The 18,518-nt window shown below is 39.5% G+C and overlaps 1 protein-coding gene across 3 annotated transcripts in view; it reads right to left on the reverse strand.

Moving 5' to 3' along the window:
• The window catches only part of LOC131225703 (E3 ubiquitin-protein ligase UPL6), a 69,457-nt gene that overhangs the window by 2,331 nt on the left and 48,608 nt on the right, over window positions 1-18,518 (reverse strand). For 2 of the 3 annotated variants that reach the window (XM_058221279.1, XM_058221280.1), the window contains exons 20-24: window positions 8,666-8,836; window positions 8,478-8,567; window positions 3,842-3,922; window positions 927-1,000; window positions 62-133 (exon numbers count right to left, since the gene is read on the reverse strand). In XM_058221279.1, the coding sequence (XP_058077262.1) occupies window positions 62-133; window positions 927-1,000; window positions 3,842-3,922; window positions 8,478-8,567; window positions 8,666-8,836 (488 nt within the window). Of the gene's footprint in view, window positions 1-61; window positions 134-926; window positions 1,042-3,841; window positions 3,923-8,477; window positions 8,568-8,665; window positions 8,837-18,518 lie in introns of all 3 variants that reach the window. The other variant, XR_009161491.1, reaches the window with a different exon arrangement.

Below are 18,518 nucleotides of genomic sequence, written 5' to 3' on the forward strand. Positions count from 1 at the left end.
ACATGCAATCTCCTACACATTAATGTGGTCTATGGGCAAAAGCAAAATATCAAGAACTAACCTCTGTATGCAGAATGGTGGTTCCAGATACTTGAACCCGAGTAACGGTCCTCGAGAGCATCCAGTCACAAACCTGCAAAAGACTCAGAATTGTCAAAAGCTTTCCACATAATTCTATACAATATTTGGTGACCTTCTAGAGGAATAATATGACAACCCTCAACCTGAAGATATACATGGTATCTACGAGTTTTAAGTTTGCCCCAGTGGGTACAATGGCTCAGTAATCCAGAACATTTTTCCGATGAGCCCCATTGTGGATGGACCTTGCATCGAGATGTCCTAGATTGGAAGATCCCAGTCATCCAATCTTTGACATTTTCACTTTGATTTTGACTGTCTTTACTTAACCGTCTCTTTACAGGCCACCAATTGAAGGCTTAGAATTGTCAAGGAGATTTTCAGGGCATGGTACATCTGTTTAGGGCAGAGCAATCTCTCATACCAACAGTATGGGTAACTGAACCATGGGCCCACTAATACAACCTGAAAACCCAAGCACACTGCATATTCAATGTGCTTTGAAGGAAAAAAGAAAAAGAAAAAGAAAATAGGCTTAGTAGTTAAGAGGGGCCACCCAACCATCCATAGCATTTCATCTTGATCTCTAATTGACCAAAGATTGTTGTGGAAATAACTAAAGAACTTAAACATAAGGAGATAAAAAGGAAAAAAGAAAGAAACGAGAAGGACATTAACCAGATCAAATAATGCTTAAGAGTAGCAATCTTGGCATAACAGAAAATAAATTTGCTAAAATAATTACTCTGTATTACTATTTCAGCATGATCAACTATTTTTTACCTACAAAAGTTACATGATGTGGAGAAATCAATAAAATCCTACAGTGGAACCATAGAACTCACTTCAGAAATTTCTTCTGATAGTCCGAAGGGAAGTTTTTGAGAACTTCCCAAAAAATATGGATGACCTGATGTTCCTGCCAAGAGAAACTTCACGAATTAATGACTCTTCAATACCCTGATGAATATAAATTCAGCAATAAACAATCGTGTTAGTTGGAAGCCTTGTGCAAATGTAAATGGCAGATTTCTGACATTCCTTTAGAATATTTAGGAGGCAAATCCATTAGTTTATCCAGTTTCCTTTGGGGCACAGTAGGCTTCCTGTCCCCAGTTCCACACTGGTGGGTTAGGTCGACAGCTTGCAGTTAAGAAATACAGCTGTGAATTCCAAAAGGTTAAATGTGAAAAAAAGAGGAGGAAAAAATGACAAGCATAAACCTAAAACACTAACATGACAGAGAAAAAAAGTCATCAAAAGAAACCACTTTTTTTTTTCCCTTCTAATGATAAAGAAGAAGGAAATGATAAAAAAGAAGGGAAAAAAAGGGCATGAAACTGACTCAGATTCAGATGCATTTTTCGGTGGTGCATAATACTCAAATGGCTTCTTTGATAAGGAGGTCAGCTATCTCACTAGTAACATGCAAAATGACTAATTAAGCTTAAAGGAAAAACTAAAAAATTACTAAGCCACTTGAAATATCCAAAATCTATCGGTATGTCACTTCGAAACCCACAAAACGCATCATGTGAGTCGCCTTCAAATAGATTTCTCCTGACAAAGATTCACAAAATGTATTTATCCTTGAGCCATGAACATCAAGTGTTTGTCATTTTGGTGGCAACACCTGGCTGCTGTTTCCCATTAATCCAATTTAAGCGTAGGAAACTACATTCTTTTCACAGGAAACTGTGACTCCTAGGGTGGCGATAAGCTTAGAGTTGCAAAAAGCGTGACGCACAGGATCAACAGATTCAAGTGCAGGAGTCGGGAAGTGTCTGTTTCAAAATGTCAGCCAGCATAAGCAGCTAGGAAGCAGGGGTAGAAATGTGAGTCTGAAGCATGATTTGAAGCTGGAGAGAGATGTTTAGAAGGATGGTACTCAGGTAAGCTTTGAAGCAAAATGTTTTATAACAGAATGCCCCATTTTAGTTTACCATCAACTCTGAACCTTTTGCCTGGTTCAAAAAGACCACCACCTTCCTGTCTTATTGCTGTATACAGGATTTCCAACCAAGCTAGGGCATTTAAGTTCTTGGTTTCATCAGTGCCCACTAAAGCAGGCAGCAAGTAGAATGAGCATGTCATTAGTCAAAATATGACAGAGTGCTCAAGTTTCAGCATCACTGGATTTCCAATTTCAATAGGGTGTCCAAAAGGGCCAAATCAATTTCTACTTCTTTGTTTGGAAAAAAAAAGAAGGAAGAAGAACACTGATCATCCTGTCAGACCTTTGGATTGAACATTAGTTGTTGGATCTTCAGATACATCCTTCCTGGTTCGTGAAGTTTAAACATTGATTTTAAAAAAATATAGCAAGTAACTCCAGGCTTCATTGGTTCGGAGAAACTGATGAAATAAAGACGCCATCAGCTATGTGATGATCTGCTTCGCACCAATGTTCTTAAATAAAGATTGAGATTCATTGCAGTGACTTCAGCATAAGCCAGTTTCTTTAAGGTGGTTAATTCAAAGTAACATATTGTAAGGTATATAAAGCAGTTGTATTTGTTGGAAAGGATTGAGGATTTTCTGCAATTCTTTTGGAAAGCTGATCGCTGAAGGTAACTCAGTAATTTAATATCTTGAGGTACAAAATAACATGCTCAACTCCCAAGCTGAAGGGGTTGTGAGAGAGAGCTTATGTATTGGTAGTTACTTCCCTCTCACCCAACTTAATTTTCTGGTTCTTAATGAAAGTTTTCATCACATTAGAAATAAATAAAAATTATGTCTGATCCATGAGGTTGTCATTTTTCCCCTTTTGCCATGAACTTGCTTCCAGGCTAAACATTTCCTTTGCCCATGATGTCAGCGGGATGAATGATTTGTCCAGCACCTTAGGAAAACAAGGTATAAGTAGGGGAATTTTTGCACAAGAACTCTTTCTTTCTTCTTCGATATCTCTCCTCTTATTGAAAGAAGGATTGTTATGTCTCAAAACCAACAGAAAAAAATACAAAACAAAAATTTGAAAAAGAAGAAACAAGAATTAGAAAAGAAAAAAGAAACAAAAGAAAGGGGAAAAAGAGAGAGAGAGAGCTGTATTAGTCATGAAGATGGTCTAATCCTTCAAGAATTTTGAGGTTCCTTATAAGCATCTTTATTTAGAGCCAGCAAATGGCATCTTTATTTAGAGCCGGCAAGTGGTGCAGCTGACATGTGATCAATAATAGAGCTTCTAGGTCAGATAGAGAGGTTTTGGTTTAATCTAGAAGCAGGTTCTGTTGCCTTATTTGTCAGCTTCCTGCATGGCTAATGAAATCCATCTTCACAATCCACAGAAAATGTATGTTGTGCAAAGAGAAGTCCATTAGTGGGATCAATTTGTTTCCAACACATACTGCACCATAATTGTTGTGTCCCCAATGAAAATTGATTGCTTACCAAAAGAAGAAGAAGAAGAGGAAAAGAAGAAGATTGATTCATAAATTGTAAAAGTAGAAAACCTTTTGAAATTGCCTTGTCACATTTTTTAAGTCCAATACATTATCATCAAAGTTTTCTACAACATCTTGAATTGACCAGTTACAAAAGCATCATTTTACATTTATTGATTTACCTAAATAATATTCAAATTATAGATTTAATTTTATTTTTAAAAAAAAAAAATGAAAACCTTCAATTGAATTGATATTTGATGGGATGTCTTACCAGAAACATGATGTGAAAAGATAGAAGAAACTACAATCAACAATACTGATGTTAATCTTCTTTCCTTTTTGAAGGATGAAAGATAGAACATAAAGCTTACCTCATTATAGCCACCTGCATAATGAGCATTAGCCCGCAGGTCATTGACATCCATGCCCTCAAGTGAGCCTGATATGAGAAGCTGGAAAAGCACTTTATGTTAAATAAATTTGCAATCATCTCCTTGAAACAAAATATATATGAAATATTTATCTAGATATAGAAAAACTACTTCCATTTATAAATGCAGAAAGTCAGGGAAACAAAACAACCCAATTCAATTTCTCATTTGAAGTCATAAAAAAAATAAAAATAAAACCCCGAAAAGCCTCATGACCATGAATAGTCTAAAAGGATGGAGTTTAATAACCATGTGATTTCCACCCAAAGGAAAAACCACAACACTAACCCAATTCACAACTCCTTGAAATCAAAGACAAATATCCAATGTGCTCAATTAAAGACCAAGAATTCAACTCTAAAGTGACTCGCTCCCGAAGATTTCCTCATAAGCTCCCACAAATTTTTCTTTCAAATAACAGTAGTGAATTGTCTACTCTCTTTTGTTTCCATTTCAAGCAAATTCTACTCTATGGATCCACCAAAGACAACACTAGTGATCATAGTGCCATTGTGATCACTTGATGAGACATCAAATGACATGGTTGTCTATTTTCTCATATAACACTATGAGAAAACTTCAGAAGTGGCATCCACAGCAAATTCTGTCATTGCAGATGCTTTTTTGGGAAAAATCCTGGTAGCAAAAGGCGATGATTAGGGATGTAAGGAGTAGATGGATGAAAAACATGGCCTCAGACATTAATAGCAAAAGAAAAATGGTCGATGTATTAGGAATCAATAACTCTCATAATTTGTTTCGTGAATGTTAACTGAAAGAATTGATGGAGAAGGAATAGAAAGAGGAGGAAGAGAGAGAGGTATTGTGTGTACCCTCTTTCCTTAATAGTTTATTTATAATCTTAATTCCACAGTAATCCCAATTAGATAACAATAAGGATAAATAAAAAGATAGAGGTTAAATATAGTAGACGTGGCTTTTGTAAAGACATCTGCTAGCTAATCTTTTGAACGAACAAAAGGAGTATGTAGAAGCTTAGCGTTCATTTTTTCTCAAATGAAGATCACCATGTAGAAACACGTTTTTAATATCCAATTGATACTGAGGCCATTGACAATTGATGGCAATAGACAATAGGATACAAACATAATTCAATTTGGCTATCGGGGCAAAGGTTTCATCGTAATCTTCACCATGCTTTTGAGTAAATCCCTTGGCAACTAGCCGCAATTTATATCTATCTATTGAACCATCAGCGTAGTATGTAACGCTGAAAACCCATTTGCATCTGACAATACATTTGTTAGGTGGAAGAGAAACTAATTCCCAAGTATTTTGTTTTTCCAGGGTAGTCATCTTTTCTTCCATAGTTGCTTTCCATTTAGGGTCGCCAAGGGCATAATGCAGGGGCATTTCACACCGGGTTCAAGTGGGGTCGCCTGTGGGATGCAGGGGCACACTCGGGGTGGGCGAGGCCCACGGGGGAGGTCTCGTGTTCAAGACTCCTCACCGAGAGTGATTAATGCGCATTTCACACCGGGCTCGAGTGGGGTAGCCTGTGGGATGCGGGGCCACACTCGGGGTGGGCGGCCCGTGTTAGGCGGTACCCATGTGATTTGGGGCCCATGAGGGGGGTTCGGCCAAGGCCCTAACCCATGAGATGTGGGGCCTGGGCTATGAGATAAAGGGATTAATTCGTCATACTCTAACAGTTTGAGCTTTTAGAGCAAGTGGTTAATTGTCTTGCATCAAATTGGTATCAGAGCGGGAAATCTCGTGTTCGAGATTCCTCACCGGGGGTGATTAATGTAGGGGCATTTTCACATCGGGCTCGAGTGGGCTCGCCTGTGGGATGCAGGGGCACACTCTGGGTGGGCGGGGCCCACGGGGAAGGTCTCGTATTCGAGACTCCTCACCAGGAGTGATTAATGCGCATTTCACACCGGGCTTGAGTGGGGTAGCCTGTGGGATGCGGGGACACACTCGGGGTGGTTGGCCAGTGTGAGGCGGTACCCATGTGATTTGGGACCTACAAGGGAGGTTCGACCGAGGTCCTAACCCATGAGATGTGGGGCCTGGGCTATGAGATAAAAGGATTAATTCACCATAATCTAACAGTTCGAGCTTTTAAAGCAAGTGGTTCATTGTCCTGCATCAGGGCATCTTCAACCTTGGTTCGGATATTGAGAAATGATATAGAAGAAAGGCATGATTGGTAAGAGGGAGAGAGATTTTCGTAAGATACAAAGTTACCAATGGGATGATTTGTGCATGACTTGGTTCCTTTGTGAAGAGCAATTGGAAGATCCACTAAGAGTGGTGGTGCTCGGAAAGAGTAGAAGTCTTCTTACGCCGAGTGTAGACTTTGAGTTCTCTGGATTCAGTGGAGCACGGTCCATCTGCAAGTTGGGATTCATCTATGATAGGAAGAGGAAAGCGTACAAGAGTTGTACTTTCATGTGAATTGAAATAAGGCACATTTTCAAAGAATGTAACATCCTTAGAAACGTACCTTTTTCGATTAATATGACAATAACACTTGAAGCCTTTCTGAGAGTTTTGAGTACCCTAGGAACACACACTTAATTGACTGTGGTCCTAGCTTTGTGTGAGAAGGTCCAAGAATATGGACAAAACAATTGCACCCAAATACTTTTGGCGGCAAGACAAATAGAGATGCATGAGGTTGTAAAACTTGCAATGGGTAGTCACCCTTGAGCACATCAGTCGGAGTTCAATTAATTATATATGTGGCAAGCATTGTTTGAATTATCTCCGATATTATCGTTATCTCCAGGTTAACGATACCGATAACCAATGTTCGAAATATCGGTATCGCATAACATATCACACCCTTAGGATACAGATACGTATCGGTTATCGCATGGGATATATCGGTTGTATCGCGTAACGTATCATTGTTGTTGGAAACATGGGGAAACATTGGGAAATTTGGGGAATTTTTCAATGAAATTTTAGTGATTATTAAAAGACATCAATACGTACTTATAACTTAAAACATTACAAAAAAAAAAAAAAAAAACAAGTGCACATAATAGGTTTTCTTTGTATGGGGTCTTTTTTCTTTCTTTCTTTTTTTAACACACGCAACACACACCCACGCACTCACACCACTGTGGTTTTTCACCATAATGGGTACTCGAACCCATGGTCTCATGTTGAAATTCTTGTGAGTCTACCACTAAGGCATGAGTAAGGACCCAAAATCTATTCATATATTGTCTAACTGAATTGATACAAGTATATTCAAAATCTATTCATATAATTTATAACTGTAAGAAGACGTGTGGAAGAACAAACAATACATTCAAAAGCAAAAGAAGAATCACTAGATCAGGTTACCTACATGTTTGATTTTATGTTTGGACACAGATTGCAACCGATTGGCGAGAAATTGAAATTTTTTTATTTTTTTCAGAACATGGCCCATCTCCTCCAAATCTCGAAATCGAAGTTCGCAATCCATGATTTTTCATGCAAAACATGAAAAATCATGGATTTGTCGCAATTTGACACCAATTTAACATTATTTACAGAAAAAAAACAAAGGATCGAAAATTGAAAATGCTCACTGGATCAAATATGTGGGATTTATCCCACTACTTATGTGTTTCGTATCGCATAGGTGGGATACAAGATATATCGTGGGATATATCGCCCGATATCATCAATACTAGAAACAGTAGGGGGAAGCCTCCCCTCTACCTTTGGGACAATCCTGGAAAGGTTGGAGCGGAAGCTTTCCCCATGGAAAAGCAAGCTTTTGTCATTGGGTGACAAGATTAATCTAATCAAGGCTTCTTTGTCCAATTTACCCATTTATAATGTCTCTGCCATGAGTTGGCCGCCCATTTCTTTTCCTTTTTTACTTGTTATCTTTGGGTTGTATTCTTTTCCTATCTTCCGTTTTCTCTAGCGAGCTTTCTACTAAACTTTTTGCTCTCTCTCTCTCTCTCTCTCTCTCTCTCTCTCTCTCTCTCTCTCCAAAAAAAAAGTGGGGAGAGGAGGACCTCATCTTTGGAGAGCCTAGTTTTAATATTGGTGAGTCGATTTTACCGCTTGATGTTTTATATATTGGTTCTTGGTTATTAGACTGTCTGCTTTCCTTTAAATGATAACCAAAATTTGTTGACGAAAACGGAAATAGGAAGTAGAGTAAATGGCAGGGAAGAGGTAATAAGATCCAACAACTACAAATCCTCATCACCCCTTCTTTGGCAAGAGTGTTAACAAACATTATTTGCCTCCATTAATTGGACTACCAGCCTTTTTTTTCCCTTTGGGTTGTTGTCTTCATTATTTGCTGCAGTTTGGGATCTACTGCATGTCGATTGGTGTATGGATCATTTTATCTCCCTATGACCCAATCTATGCATATTAAGACCATGGAAAACTATGCAGAATGAAATGTGAGGATCAAACGACAAGAACAAGTGGATCACGAATATCTAACCGTTGATCACCTGTCATGTCTTTACTATGAACATCCAACCAAAGACGAGGATAATGAAGAACCCAAAAAAAAAAAACAATCATAATTTACATCCTGACAGAAGATGAAGAATGACATAGTTAAAGACACCAACAACATTACCTGAAGTTCATGCTCATTGAACATTTCCATCCAATCTTTCTGTATAAGTTGCTGAAATCCTCGCAAAAAATGTGAACTTTGATGACGTATCTGTATATGAGAGGCCTTCAATATTAGATCTGCATAAATCTAGGGGTAGATATACAATAGGAAGTAACTCAAAAGTAAATTGCAGAGCATCACATCACCTGAAAATTCAAACGATGGTTGGCAATAAGATGTATAAATGTAATAACATTCTCATTTGTAACACGCATCTCTTTTCCACCTGGAAGGAGTTCCTCTTCTGTCTGCTCCCCATACTCATTGTTTACAATGACAAAATACAGCTCCAACTCTGAAATATCTCCTTCATAATGCTGTAGATAATTACCCATAATTGACATCTCTAGTCAAATGATGCATACAGTCAAACTAGACAAATGTTCAAAATTTTAGAATGAATGGAGAGAAGAAGCTACATAGCTCTACTTACCCAGACTACAATAAAATATTTGCACTTAAAATAATCAATCTCTCAACTTGAGGCTATTTGATTGCAACAACTTCAGACATTGTGGGCCTACGGATTGATGAGATTGGACAACATTGCTTACCTACTGAAGACTAGGCCGTCTGATTGAAGATCATAGGGGCCCCAATTGAAGATCAGGTCTAGATCAATGGACCAGATTGAGCTGATTAATAGGTATGGAGACTTCAATGATCCTGATGCGACATCTGGACTAAATTAATGGTCCAATTGAATTGTGAGACTGATAGATCCAACCAGATGGCCATATCATCCACTGATTGGACAGTGGGGCCCACAGATCAAATCAACTATCTTCTTAGGGTTTATACACAAGGCCTAGAGCATATTTTAGATAAAAGCTCTTTATTTAGACTTTTCTTCTAGTTTTCTCTTTATTTTATTAAAAGTTATGATAGGATTGTTTAAATTAAAGGCTCAAACCCTCTCTATTATACATAACATGTGTAGCCATCGGCAAAACTTGCATGAAATTAATTTTTGCAATGGCAAAATTTTGCACTATACACTGGTACTAGAATGTATCTTTTTGGAGATATGAGGAGAGAAAGGTCGAGAGAGAGAGAGAGAGAGAGAGAGAGAGAGAGAGAGAGAGAGAGAGAGAGAGAGAGAGAGAATGTGAACGGTTTTTCCACCAAAAACGATAGGGGGAGGGACGTTGCTGCAAGTAATCGATCAAAGGGGCTGATTTTGTGGGAGAGGTAGGGCAAATGAAGGGAGGGGAGGGAAACGGTAGCGGTTCGTTGCGGGTTCGTGAGAAGAAACCGATCTCCAGAATCTCGTCGGCATCAGATCTGTTGGAACTTCCAACGCTTTTTTGTGATAGGGTTACCTAGAAGGATGGCTCCCAATTAATTTCACCAGAGTATTTGGGAGGGCCAAAGAAGTTATGGCAGTATGCATCCCTCACGATCAGGATACTTCCCACTACCATGGATTTGCATTCGTTTGTATGAGCATGGAGGAGGAGATGGAAAGAGCGATCAAGATGCTTCATGGCAAGAGTTTTGGGGGGAAGAAAATAAAAGTTCAGTGGGCCCATTTCAGTTTTGCCATGAAGAAAAGTGAAAGGAAAATGAAGCAGAACTTAAAAGGAGCAGCTGCTTCAAAGAGTGGCTAGAGTTTTCCAGTCAAGCAGAACGGGTCAAACTTCTCTAAGGAAAATGTGTCCTTTCGCGATGCTGTTGTGGGGACGCAAATACAGAAATAGGTAGTGTAGCTGGGCTCAAAATGACTAAGTAGATACTCCTGATGCTCCTAAGGAAAACGAAGCTCAAAACAGCCAGAAATAGATTTGGCCAGAGAAATCATCGGATGGGCTGACGGTTCATATCAGCCCGCAAATAATTAATAAAGCTCTGTAAACGTTGCAATAGTCCTTGATCGCGGAAACAACATTCAATGTATACCTACCTCAGATTCAGCAATGGATTATAATTGTTGTGGCATATCAGAGCCGGACTTTATAATGAAATCTATCGATCATAATATGGTCTGGATACATTTCAAATCAGAGATGGATTTATACAACGCTCTGTTGGGAGATTCTTCAATCGGAGTCGGACCTATCATTAATCTCAAGAGGTGGTCAGAAAACACCCATTTCAACAAGGAAAGTATGGTTTTTTAATTTGGGAAGTTCCTATGGAGCTTTGGTTTTCGAGATGTCTTCCTCATGATTGGGTCTTGCTTGGGCGATTTGGTGTCTATCAATCAAGTGACAAAAAATGGAGAAGAACTTGGTATAGTTTGCTTGTGCGTCAAAAAGAGACAAAGCTCTGCCAACTCTGCCTCCATCAAGGTTCTTGTTGGGGAAGAAGAACAGATTCTGAAGGTACAAAGAGAGGTCTGTTGGGGAAATCCTCCACGGTGGGGTGAGAAGTGGCATAATCGTCGGATTGACAATGTGTTACCCTGCGGCAATCGGGCGTTGGGTGATGGAGTATCATCCTCGTGCTCTGGACCTACACCGGATGTTATCCCTACGTCATGCGAGCTCCTCATTGGCCCGTTACGGGTAGGTATGTTGAGGACGAATGAGAGTTCGTTTTTATTAGTCTCGATGCGATGTGGGTGTAGATACTTCTTCATGTTCTAGCCCAAACTAGAAAACGGCACCAGGTTTGCAATCGAACCTCCAGGCCCAATCTGATTGTGTCTGCTTCAAGCAGCCTCGGGAGGAGCTTCGGTCGACGTGTGACGAGGAGAGAGCGGTCGAGGCTTGTCATCGGGCCTGGATCTGCTCCGACCGTCTTATTTCAAATAACTCAAGTATTGCAAGCGATTTCGACACGTGGCGATGAACCCTAGCTCTCCCTTGTGCTTGTGTCTTCTCCCCCATGTAAGATCAACTCCTCTTTTTGGATGCATGTGGATAAAGGTCGCACGTTGGAAAATCTAGCCCTTTTATTCCTGAACCTTCCGAGCTTTTGAAGGCCTTCAAAGAAGCTAAGGTCCTATGTTATGTTTCTCAAATAGTTGTAGCTCCGGATGAAGGCTCTTCTCTTCCCGATGTAGTAGATGCAAGCTAGCCCAATGAATTAATTCATGATGACGATCATTAGGATGAATAGCCAACCTCAGACGGACAATCAAGTATTGATGATTTACTAGAAGAGCTTAATGGCAATGCTCTTGCAATGGAAGTTGCGATCCCAGAAGATGGACTTTTGGAGAACGCGGTGGTAGTTACTCCGTTGTGTGGCTCGGTCGATGTTAGTGCATGTTCTCGGGTTACAGCAGCTGAACCTTTGGGTGCTCATATTGAATCTTCTGAAAATCATAACCTATCCTCGGCCCAACTTTGTTGGTCCCAGGATGTGCTCGAAAGGGTAGAAGGTATGGTTGGTCTTTCCTTCGGAGCCAAAGAAGAGGATGTTTATGGTTTTATTCAATTCATTAGAAACAAAGGGGCCCAACGTCTTCAGGAAGAATAGCTGTCAAAGGCCAAGAAGTCACCTAGAGGCTGGTGTGAACTTCTGAATTTAGAATGCTCGATTAATAACAATTCTTCAAGCAAGTCAAGTGGCAACAAGAGGACCAAAACGGGCAAAGTTGGTGATCATTGCTAATCCTTTCCTAGAATGCCAGAGGCTTAGACTGAAACGGGCCAAGTGAGGCAGATTTGCAAAAAGTCAAAGGGCTGAGATCATTGCTCTGCAGCCTATAGGAGACGAAGCTCCATAACATTGACAAAGGTATGCTATCTTCAATTTGGGGAAATTAGAATACTGATTGGGTTCAGCTAAGTGCTTCCGGTTCTGCAAGAGGTATTTTAGTTGCTTGGAATAATAATATTTGAAAAAGGGTCAATAGTTCTGTTGGTTCCTTCTCCCTTTCTATCATTCTTCGGGATGCTGCTTCTGATTTTCTTAGGGTTTTCATTGCAGTTTATGGCACTTGCCATCCTAATTTACAAGATCAGTTGTGGCCAGAGTTCTCATCTGTTAATTAGAGATGAAACCTTCAGTGTGTATCAAAGATGACTTAACGTAGTGCAATTTTCCCACGAAAATTCTACAGGGGGTCATGCAACCAACAATATGCAGAAATTTTCAGACTAGGTTGCTGCTCATGAACTAATTGATCATCCGTTACAGGGTGCTAAATTTTCATGATCAAATAATCAATCTAATCAAGTCCTATTGCGTTTGGACATATTTTAAGTGTCACAAAGCTAGCTTGATTAACTTCCCTTGGTTAATTAATGGGGTCTTCCGAGAGCCATTTTTTATCACAGGCCGACGATTTTTGAAGTGTCAGATGCAAATTGGGGCCAGAAGGCATTTAGATTTGAGGCGGCTTGGCTAGAAATAGAAGGCTTCAAAAATTTGATTTCGAAGTGGTGGTCCTTCCATGTGGTTGGTTATGTAGGGTTCACTCTTAGTCGTAAGCTCAAGATGTTCAAAGAAAAAAAAAATTGGAAAAGGGAGGTTTTGGGTGCTGAAGAAGTCGAATTCGAATCCATCTTGCCCAAGATTCATGATCTTGATATTAAGGAAGAGGCTGGTCTTTTAACGAAGGAAGATATGGTAGAAAGATTGGCTTTGAAAGCTCAATATACCTCAATTTCTAAAGAGGAGGAAATTAAATGGCGACAACATTCTAGAGCTTTGTGGCTTAAAGAATGGGACAAAAACACGTGCTTCTTTCATAATATGGCAAGCACTTGTGCTAAGTTAACAGAATTAGCAACTTGGTGGTGGACAACTCTAGAACCTTGGACAAAGGGAAGATTTGTGTCTCCATTGTTAAGTATTATAAAAGATTGCTCTCTTTGATCAATGACATAGACCGGAATTAGACGACCTAGTACTTCGTCTCTCTATTGAGGATGCAGTCTCCCTCAAGAAGCCTATATTGCAAGAAGTTAAAGCGGCCTTGGATTCCATGCATGGAGATAAGGAGCATGATCCTGACGGATCCCTGATGTTGTTTTTTCAAAAATTTTGGTCAACGATTAGGGGTGACGTTTTGAGCTTTATTATATTATTATTATTATTATTATTATTATTTTAAAGTCGCATTTGTAAAGATCTTGGTGCCACCTTTGTAGTTCTAATCCCAAAGGTCAAAGGAGTGGCTCAATTGAAAGATTTTTTCCCCATTAGCCTAATTGGGAGCCCGTACAAGATCTTGGCCAAGGTTCTTGCTTTTAGATTTAAAAGCATTCTTTCTAAAATCATTTCGCAAAATCAAGGAGCCTTCATCTCAAGAAGACAAATATTGGATAATGCACTCATAGCCCATGAAGTTATTGATTCCAAACATTGTGAAGGAAAACGAGAGTTGGTTTACAAGCTTGATAAAGAGAAGGCCTACGATCATGTCGATTAGAAATTCTTAGACTATATGGTAGAGAGGCTTGGTTGCGGTCCCAAATGGAGAGGTTGGATTCAATCCTACATTTCGACTCCGTCATTCTCTATTCTAATTAATGGGAATCCTTTCGGTTTCTTTAAGGCTTCTCGCGGTATTAGACATGGTGATCCTCTCTTCATATCTTTTTGTTGTGATTGGGGAAGCATTTAGTATGATGCTTCATAAAGCTGAGGAAAATGGCTCAAGTAAGGGCTCCAAGGTATCGGATGTGGGGGTGCAAGTTAGTCACCTCCAATATGTGGATGATACAATTCTCTTCTGTGACGATAATGTTACAGTAGTTGATGACCTTTGTAGGATTGTTATTTGTTTTGAAGCAGCCTCGGGACTTAATGTTAATGTTTCTAAATGTGAGATACTAGCAATCCATGTGGATCGTGAGGAACTTCGTCAACTAGCGAATGTGTTTAGGCGCAAAAATAGTACTTTCCTTTTTTTATTTTGGGTTGGCCCTTTGCATCGGGAAGCCGGCTAAACACTTATGGGACAAGGTCATCGAAAGAATTGAAAGGGAGCTTTCATCTTGGAGGCATCAATATCTTTCATTGAGAGGTCGGCTAACTCTAATCAAAGCATCTTTCTCCAATATGCCTATATATTTTGTCTCATTTCAAATGTCCTAAAGCCAGGGTGTCCCGTATCCGTTACGATACGGCCATATTGGCCGATACGTAACGGTAACGGCTGGCACCGTTACGCGATATGGGGTCAAAACGGGCACCCCCCGATTCTGTGACCGTAAAGGCCGTTACGGGCAAAAAAAAAAAAAACCATACCTTTTCTTTCTTCTTCTTCTTCTTCTTCTTCTCTCTCTCTCTCCCCCTCTTCTTTCCCTCTTTTCTTTTTGGTTTCCCTCTCTCTTCTTTTTCATTTCCGGCATCAAAAATGGAATGGACCGCGTGGTTGTGAGCTGCGGCCCTGCTGCGGCTTCGACCGCAGCTTCTTTCTTCTTCTTCTTCTTCTTCTTCTTCTTCTTCTTCTCTCTCTCTCTCTCTCTCTCTCTCTCTCTCTCTCTCTCTCTCTTCTTTCCCTCTTTTCTTTTTGATTTCCCTCTCTCTCTTCTTTTTCATTTCCAGCGTCGAAATTGGAATGGACTGCGTGGCTGTTTCACAGCCACGCACTTATTTATTTATTTATTTATTGTGTTCTGCGGTGCACGCTAAACAATGCACTTACACTGTTTTGTTACACGGTCCGCTATAATGTTTATTTTCCATCTAACCTGTTAATTGGGTTACACTGACGTGGATGAAGGGAAAACACACATGTCAGCTTGATCTAAAACTTTTGTAGCCCCCAATAAATTTTAAATGGTGGACGTTTAATTATTGTTGTTTCTTATGGTGCGGTCCACCTAAGCTTTGGATGTGCCTCATTTTTGGGCTCATGCCCTAAAATTATTTGGCAAAATGGTTGGACGGTGTGGATATAACACATTCATCACGGTGGGGCCTAAAAAACTTTGACACTCGTGTACTACACTTCACAATCCGAGTCTCGCCTAATTCGGGCCCTTAAAAAATTGTACACAAGACATGTATTAACTTAAAATTTACCAATTAAATTATGAACTATAGTTGCTAACTCACAATGCCAAAATCAAATTGTTTGAATAGTTATAATTGTTAATTTGTGGACGCTTATGTCTTAAAATAGGGCCTTTTGATTTTTTTCATGATTCACCATCCAATAAATGTCCACTAATTTATAAGTGGGATAATGCCAATAAATTGCATGAATTTGAGGCTGATTTGGGGCATGGATTGGTCCTCCAAGACAGCCCCAAATTGACAATGCCATCTACCTGAATTTAATTTCATTTAAAAAAAAAACTATTGGGAGAAATGATATCAAATTGTTAAGTATATAAATTATATATCTAGAAAATTAAATATATGAATTTTGTAGTCAAATTCAGGTTATCTGGTTCATAAATTCATCAGACAGTCCGATACAACTTCTCACCAAAGAGTAGACCGTTACACCACCATAAACATGTTCCAATTTATAAATGAATGCATATTTGGAATGCTTAGAATATTCCGGATTTAATCCATATTTTTTTGGCCAAAAAAAAAAAATTTGCACCGTTATTGGCCGTTACACCCCCATATCCGTATCGGTATCGGAAAGCACCGTTACGCCAACCGATACCGATACGGGATACCTTGCCTAAAGCGGTCTTAGAAAGACTCAATAAATTGTGAATAGACTTCTTGTGGAAGGGACCGAGTATAAAAGGGAGTTTAATCTGTTCAATTGGGACAATGTTTGTAAGCCAATTGACAAAGGCGTCGGGTAAAATATTTTGGGCCTTATAAATTGCTTTTCTTGGCAAGTGGCATTGGAAGTTTGGGTCGGAGGCGGGGAAGTTATGAAGGGAACTTCTAATCTCCAAATTTGGTACTCAACTAGGTGATTGGAACATCAAATCCTCTTCTCTTTATCGCGCATCTTATGTTTGGAAGGCGATTGTATCCATTGAGCTTATATTTCGTAGAGGAATTTCCTTTTCTCTTGGGAGGGAGAATTGTATTCGCTTTTGGGTGGACATTTGGTGCAGAGACGGGCCATTGCAATATTTTCCCAAGTCTAGCTAATATTGCCTTGGATTGTTATATTTATGTTGATCGTTGTTATGCTATGGTTGGAGGACATGTTGTTTGGTCTCCACCTTGTTAGAAAAATTTGACGGATGATGAATTCAATGATCTTATTTGCCTTCTAGATCATTTGAAGCTTGTTTTGCCCCAATCCTTTGAAGAAGACTCCATGATCTAGGCCAATTGCTCCAGTGCTTTCTAATTCTCGGCGCGGTCTTTTGACAGTTTCATCTCTAAACCTTCTGTTTCGGCATCCTTCCTATTCCATTGTTTGTCGTGCAGGGCCCCTCCGAAGATCTCGGTGCTTGTCTGGCATGTGTGGAGAGAGTGCTCTCCATAGACAATCACCAAGGGTCCCTTATCCTTCCAAACATTTGTTTAATGTGCATGGGAGATGTGGAGTCGATTGATCACATTTTCATCCATTTGTTCCTTTGCTACGAAAGTTTGGGAGCATTTCCTTCTTTTCCATATAGCTTAGGTGATGTCGAAGTCGATTAACCATCTCTTATGGGCTTGGCATGAAGGGGCGGTAGGTGGAGCTCGGCAAGCTATTTGAAGGCTTCTTGCGATGGGAATTCTCTGGTTTATTTGGAAAATTTGTAGCGATCTTCATTTTCAAAACAAGGAATTTTTAGTCGAAGAGGTTATTTGCTTAGTGAAAAGTGTTGTTTCAGAATGGGCCTCATTTGTAGAAGTAGCAAAGTCTGCTAATCTTTCTTCTTGGTTTTTGTCCTAGTCTTGGGTTGTATTCTTTCCTCGTCATTTGGCAGGCTTTTCTAATAAATTTTCAGCTCTCTAAAAAAAAAAAAAAAAAAGGTTGCACCATTCGACGCCATGGGAAGGGTTTTAACCCAAGTAGAAATATGTAATTTACAATTGAGTCCATACATGTGTTGCAAAACATGTGGATAGGATTTTGCCCACCCCCCTTAAGATAAGAGGATGGTGGAGATTTTACCCGCTCGCTTAAACCTACTCAGCCCCTTGCTATTTACTTCAGGACTATAGCACTTTGTTTAAAGCCATTTTGAAATGATCCACACTATTTATATGATGGACAACAAAGCCGAGGTTGATAACCAAAATAAAAATCAAAATAGGAAGACCCTATGGATGGCCCATGAAAGACTGTTGAAAGGACATGGTCCGTATTCAAAGGAAAAGAGTTAAATGATCAAAGGGTTGAAGTATTCCAATATGAGATTATTATTTTTTTCGGTATCCCCCCATCAACAATGAGGACCGCCATATAAACAGTTTGGATCATTAAAAAAGGACCTCAAATTCAACAACTACAGTACATACATAAAAATAGCAATACCTAGAGACATATTGTGGCAAACCCCTACTTACAGAACTTTTCACAACCATTTCTCCATCATTTTTTTCCCATGCCTTGCAAACCACTTCCTCTCTCTCCTCCACGTGCTTTGTGTATGCCATATCCGCTAACGTAAGTAACCGGTATTACAGAAGTGCAAACATAATCATAGCAAAGAATGCATTACTGTTCTTCTACCCAACAAGAAATGCAAATGAAAAAAAAAAAATTTGAAACCACGCTGGATCCTAAGGTATTCAATAACAGTAATGGTGCCGTAACGGCCACCACTATTACCGTTACGATACAGGCCGCAGTAGTCATTAAGACCCTTTAAAAAAGGCCCCCTTGTTATGGGCCATTTTTCCATTATGGCCCCATATCGCATAACAGTTCCCGCCGTTACCGTTTTTTAATAACTTGTTGGATCATGTGATTCATCATCACCACCACCACCATCATCATTAAAAGTAACATATGAAAACAAGTTAAATATCCTCAGCTGGTGTTTGAGACACTCACCAAATACTGATCGATTGACGATCTTACAATTCTTGAACATGATTTTATAGGTAAAGTAGAATTCTTTGGGGCATGTTTTGGAAAAGAGTGTAAATAAGAAAATCATTTACTGTGTATCACCATCCCTTCTTCAATTCTTGACCATTTCTTTCGGGCCGAGAGGAATAGTAGGTGTTTCT

Source organism: Magnolia sinica, chromosome 14 (genome assembly GCF_029962835.1).
Source record: "Magnolia sinica isolate HGM2019 chromosome 14, MsV1, whole genome shotgun sequence".
Taxonomy (NCBI): Eukaryota; Viridiplantae; Streptophyta; class Magnoliopsida; order Magnoliales; family Magnoliaceae; genus Magnolia; species Magnolia sinica.